We start from the raw sequence: 6,000 nt of genomic DNA, 5'->3' as shown, positions 1-6,000 counted from the left end.
TCACATCCAGATGATTCAGCCGCCACGGTGACCACGCGCTCGAGCCACTCAATCGCTCAGCTCAAGAATACACCAACGCTCCGAACTGATAGGAGAGAGAATCGCTTTTGTGCGCTTGCTTGAATCAGTCTGGTTCCCAATAGCTCGACAATCCTAGTGTGAGTGTGTGTAAATGTGTGTGTTCGCAGTCAACAGGCGCGTGGAGAGAGCGAGGAGCCAGCTTGGGTAGCGGAGAGCGCAAATCACCAGAGCAGTCGAGACTAAAACGGAAATAACGAATTAACTACCAACGGGATTGTCATTTCATAACATCGTTAAATGACACATCCTTAAAGGACACAAAACGAAAAACACAACAGAGATTGATTTATCATCCATAGTTTTCCGTTCCAGCGCGGGGAAAGATGAAGACTAAAAACCTGGAGCAAAGCTTGTCTGATTCCAGAGAATTGGATGGATCGTATGACCAGCTGACTGGTGGTGAGTGATGGGCTTTCGTAGCCCCGGCTTTATTAGACCAGTTAAAGATGCCATATGACTAGAAAAACCGAAATAGTTGCGTAGCCAATATATCTTAAAACTGTTGCCTATAACATTGTTTACGAAGCTTGCGTTAGGCTACTTAAGATGCTTCACAATTCTCAGGTCATGCAAGACCTGTTGAGAATAAAGTGTTACATCAGATAATGTAGGCTATATCGTTTTAAAAAGCGAGCAGCCTGTAGTAACCTGGTCTTATCACACAATTTATGAATTGATATATGTCATATTGCATCTTTTATTGTTGTTAGTATTTGCGTGCATGTTGATGTGTGACGTGTGCAGCCTGATCACTAGAAATAGATTTCGATTTCGGACCTTGAAAAGGTCCATGAACGTTGATATATGCCTTCCTCTGTGCTCACAAAAAAAAGAGCCTTCCTCTGCACAGCCAGCTGTGATTGCATGACGATGGAATGTGTGCGAGGCGCACAGTTTTGCTGACTTGGCTTTTCTACGGGAGTCCATTGGCTGTCATGTTGATGCCCAAAGCACATCTGGATTGGAGACATTGGTGCTGGCCTTGATTTATATAAACGAGCACAGCAGAGGAACTGCAGACAATAATATTATTGGTCCGTAATTAATGGGCTGTATGTGAATGCGCACGCGCGCACATGCCTATGTGTGTGCATAGCGACCTTTCCAAACACTGTCTTTTCCTTAGTTCCATTAGGTCAGTGTAGTTACTAGATGTTATTAAGACATGTTATTAGATGCTGTTTATGTGACGTTTGGCAGTGTACCATGAAACACCATTTGTCTGTTTAGTGCCAGTTGACGGATTAAAACGATAGTATTGTGACCAAACACATTGTTACTCTACAAGAGGCAAGCCTTGCACTGGCTGCCTGACACACACGCACGCACGCACACGTGCACACACAAACACAAACACACACACTCCTCTCTGTCTGCCTGGGGGCTGTCTGGGACAATCGAATCTAACATCACTACTGCTGCTGCATTAGCAGCTACACAACAATTTGTAGCGGATGTAATGCATCCCAAATTAAGATAGGATTCCATTCCTGAGTCCTGGCCAGGAGGTCTGTCTGTGTGTGCGGGCTCACATATAATTAATTGTTCTTACAATTAGTAAGTCTTATTCTATGCACCTTGCTCTGAGGGGTGTGTGTGTGAGTGAGAGTGCATGCATGTGCATACGTGCCAGCGTGTGTGTGCATGTTCGAGGATCAACAACAGTCTAGTCTGTTAGCTTTGTCTTGCTTTGGAGGTTGAACTTTGTGAAGCTGCACATGGGAAAGTCCTTCCCGGAAAGATAATTTGGAATCAGTCTGTCCCTCGGTTCTGTATGAACAGCTGAAAGTCAGGCTCCAGAATCAACTAGAGGGATTATTGTGGAGCCTCTGCGTGCTGTCTCTCTTACTGTAAACCAGGTCATTCCATTGGACAAAAAGAGGGGTTTAAAGTTAAACAGTAAGTAAAAAAAGAACGATACAAAAAGTAAGACAAAAAGTAATCTCTAAAACAAGAGTTTAGAGATGTTTTTGAGTAGTTGATGCTTTCCTTCCTGCAATAACCTGACAAAGGCCTGCGCTCTCTAAATGTGTTCTGTCAGCCGCAAGATTATGACGGGTATTCCTCTTGTACTCTCTTGAACTAGCCATAACATTGCTGCTTTACCTCTCCTTTCTCTTCTCTCTCCTCTGTCTTGCTCACAGACCAGGTTTTTGTAAAGTTCTCTTGGTCCCTTGCCCTTGTTCGTGTGAAGGGAAGTCAGGTTACTTTCTAAGGTGAAGGTGTGAATAAGTGAATGAGTGCAGGGGAGCAATTTCCATCCTGACATTGTTTAATGGGTTTTAGAAAGCTGTGTGTATGGCTAATTTATCTTTGTAGAGTGTGAGCTTTCATTCTTCCAGCCAAGCTCTTTGCATGGTTATTATGATTTTCCCTCTGTGCATGACAGCTATTATTGTTGACTGCGCTGTATTGTGAACATGATGTGATATATTAAACATGTGACATCTACATTGACATATTGCATATACAGTACATTGATAAATTGACAACACAACTAGGCCTATCATGATGCACTGCACCACAGGGTCTACCCACATTTTTAACACCAGTCCCTAGATGGGCTTTTAGGAATTAGGAACTGAAAAATAGAACCTGGGTCCTCCGCATGCCACACGACTGTGCTAGCCTGCTGAGCTAAAGCCTATAAGGAGAGCGCTGGTAGACAGTAATATGGTGTGTTTTAATGGTATATGGCAGGTAGCTTAGTGGTTAAGAGCATTGTGCCAGTAACCGAAAGGTCGCTGGTTCTTATCCCCGAGCCGACTAGGTGAAAAATCTGTCGATGTGCCCTTGAGCAAGGCACTTAACCCTACTTGCTCATGTAAGTCGCTCTGGATAAGAGCGTCTGCTAAATGACGTAAATGTAAATGTAATGTAAATGATGTGTTGAGACGTGTTTTATGTAGATCAGCGCTCTGTGGCGAAGCAATAGATGCAGATTAGCTACTGGTCTCCATCCCTGGGTCTATTAAAGAAACAAACACACTAGATAGGATTCGACAGGACTGCTGTGTGTGCGTGTATTATTTGCCTTTAACGGTCAACTGCCCCTTACAACCAATTTCTCTGGTTTTAAACGGCCTATGTGGCATCGATATGAGCCAGAAACATTACACTTTGTAGTCCATTTTGACACTATAATTAAATAGTCATATGTAATTCTGCCCAAAAACAATGACAATGTCTCTCAACCAGTGGCATATGGGCTTTTTAGGTGAGCGCTGATGCCGTCCTGTGATAAGCAATGCCCACTTTGTCAAAGGCAGGGACGCCAAATATTTATCTTGTCCATTCCAAGCGCGCCTCTCCAGGGTGCTTTTGGAGAAACGCATTTGTGCAGCGCTCCACCAACATTCCGTTAAAAAAATCATGTAGCAGAAATAGCATATGGCAGAAAGAGTAGCCTATGTGGCCTTTTCTATAGCCTACAGGCTGGAGATAAAATGTATGGCAATTTAATGAGACAGAAACATTTAACATCAGTTTTCTCAGATCAAATAGCCTAACCTAAATGACGCCCAATCAAATAAAAAATGCGCTGACATGTTAACAAACAACATATCCTAAAATCAGGACCGGCCAAAGTAAAATGGACAATATGGAATGGACAATCAGGCTTCTCACAGCTGCTGTCCAGGAGTTTCATCCCGTGGGCTGATTTGTCATGATCAGTGGTTTCAAGTTTGTATCCTTACATTTTTTACGAGCTGATCATAGCGAAAAATTAAATACTTCTGCATTTCCCGCTGTGTGAACACATTGCAAATAGGCTCAGGATAACTACTCCTGATAAAGTTGGGTAGCTGATATTCAGAGCTTAAATAGCCAAATTGATTAGTCGCAGGAATCAGGACTAATAAAGCCAATGCAACAGCCTTTTTTATTTTATTTTTGAAATATTTTTTTTACGAACGGTGGGCATTCATAAAATTCCATTGCTGGCCGACATGGTAGGCTACATCCGAGAAAGCACGGGCGGACGTCTTTTGGACGTCTTTTTTTGGTCATGTCCGGACCGGCAGTCTTTTTTGGGTATTTTACAAATGGTAGACCTACCATGGGCATTTCTACAATTCTATTTCAGGCGACACTGTAGGCTATACCTCAGTAATCATGGACTGACTCTGATGTCTTTTGGACATATTTTTTTGGTCTTGTCTGGACATCTATTTTTGGTGCAATCCGGACCGGTCATGATTTCCACGTCCACAGACGTTGGTTTTTGGTCCAGTCCGGACCAAATCTGAACCAATCATAGACGTCTATGTTTTGTTCAGATTTTGTCCAGTTTGGACCAGCCTTAATTTGGCCCAAACATTAACATTTATAAATTACGTCTTTTCAACTTTCACCCAGAACCAAAAATGAACCCGATTTCAACGTCTGGGAAATACGTATTTTCAACGTCCAAAAAATACAGTGGGGAAAAAAAGTTTTTAGTCAGCCACCAATTGTGCAAGTTCTCCCACTTAAAAAGATGAGAGAGGCCTGTAATTTTCATCATAGGTACACGTCAACTATGACAGACAAATTGAGGAAAAAAAATCCAGAAAATCACATTGTAGGATTTTTAATGAATTTATTTGCAAATTATGGTGGAAAATAAGTATTTGGTCACCTACAAAGAAGCAAGATTTCTGGCTCTCACAGACCTGTAACTTCTTCTTTAAGAGGCTCCTCTGTCCTCCACTCGTTACCTGTATTAATGGCACCTGTTTGAACTTGTTAACAGTATAAAAGACACCTGTCCACAACCTCAAACAGTCACACTCCAAACTCCACTATGGCCAAGACCAAAGAGCTGTCAAAGGAGACCAGAAACAAAATTGTAGACCTGCACCAGGCTGGGAAGACTGAATCTGCAATAGGTAAGCAGCTTGGTTTGAAGAAATCAACTGTGGGAGCAATTATTAGGAAATGGAAGACATACAAGACCACTGATAATCTCCCTCGATCTGGGGCTCCACGCAAGATCTCACCCTGTGGGGTCAAAATGATCACAAGAACGGTGAGCAAAAATCCCAGAACCACACGGGGGGACCTAGTGAATGACCTGCAGAGAGCTGGGACCAAAGTAACAAAGCCTACCATCAGTAACACACTACGCCGCCAGGGACTCAAATCCTGCAGTGCCAGACGTGTCCCCCTGCTTAAGCCAGTACATGTCCAGGCCCGTCTGAAGTTTGCTAGAGTGCATTTGGATGATCCAGAAGAGGATTGGGAGAATGTCATATGGTCAGATGAAACCAAAATAGAAATGTTTTGGTAAAAACTCAACTCGTCGTGTTTGGAGGACAAAGAATGCTGAGTTGCATCCAAAGAACACCATACCTACTGTGAAGCATGGTGGTGGAAACATCATGCTTTGGGGCTGTTTTTCTGCAAAGGGACCAGGACGACTGATCCGTGTAAAGGAAAGAATGAATGGGACCATGTATCATGAGATTTTGAGTGAAAACCTCCTTCCATCAGCAAGGGCATTGAAGATTAAATGTGGCTGGGTCTTTCAGCATGACAATGATCCCAAACACACCGCCCGGGCAACGAAGGAGTGGCTTCGTAAGAAGCATTTCAAGGTCCTGGAGTGGCCTAGCCAGTCTCCAGATCTCAACCCCATAGAAAATCTTTGGAGGGAGTTGAAAGTCTGTGTTGCCCAGCGACAGCCCCAAAACATCACTGCTCTAGAGGAGATCTGCATGGAGGAATGGGCCAAAATACCAGCAACAATGCGTGAAAACCTTGTGAAGACTTACAGAAAACGTTTGACCTGTGTCATTACCAACAAAGGGTATATAACAAAGTATTGAGAAACTTTTGTTATTGACCAAATACTTATTTTCCACCATATTTTGCAAATAAATTCATTAAAAATCCTACAATGTGATTTTCTGGATTTTTTTTCCTCATTTTGTCTGT

At 42.8% G+C, this 6,000-nt stretch overlaps 1 protein-coding gene across 1 annotated transcript in view; it reads left to right on the top strand.

Moving 5' to 3' along the window:
- Positions 1 to 404: 404 nt before the first annotated feature.
- Positions 405 to 6,000, top strand: part of LOC311129788 (A-type potassium channel modulatory protein KCNIP2) — a gene marked incomplete at both ends in the record, with an annotated part of 266,529 nt that continues 260,933 nt past the window's right edge. Inside the window, one exon of the mRNA XM_084162230.1 lies at positions 405 to 477. Coding sequence (XP_084018356.1) covers positions 405 to 477 — 73 coding nt within the window. The remainder of the gene's footprint in view (positions 478 to 6,000) is intronic.

The sequence above is a fragment of the Coregonus lavaretus genome, assembly GCF_964263955.1.
Source record: "Coregonus lavaretus genome assembly, chromosome: 1".
In the NCBI taxonomy this organism is placed as follows: Eukaryota; Metazoa; Chordata; class Actinopteri; order Salmoniformes; family Salmonidae; genus Coregonus; species Coregonus lavaretus.
Note: the sequence above shows the minus strand (reverse complement) of the source record. Positions and strands in the feature narration are given on the sequence as shown.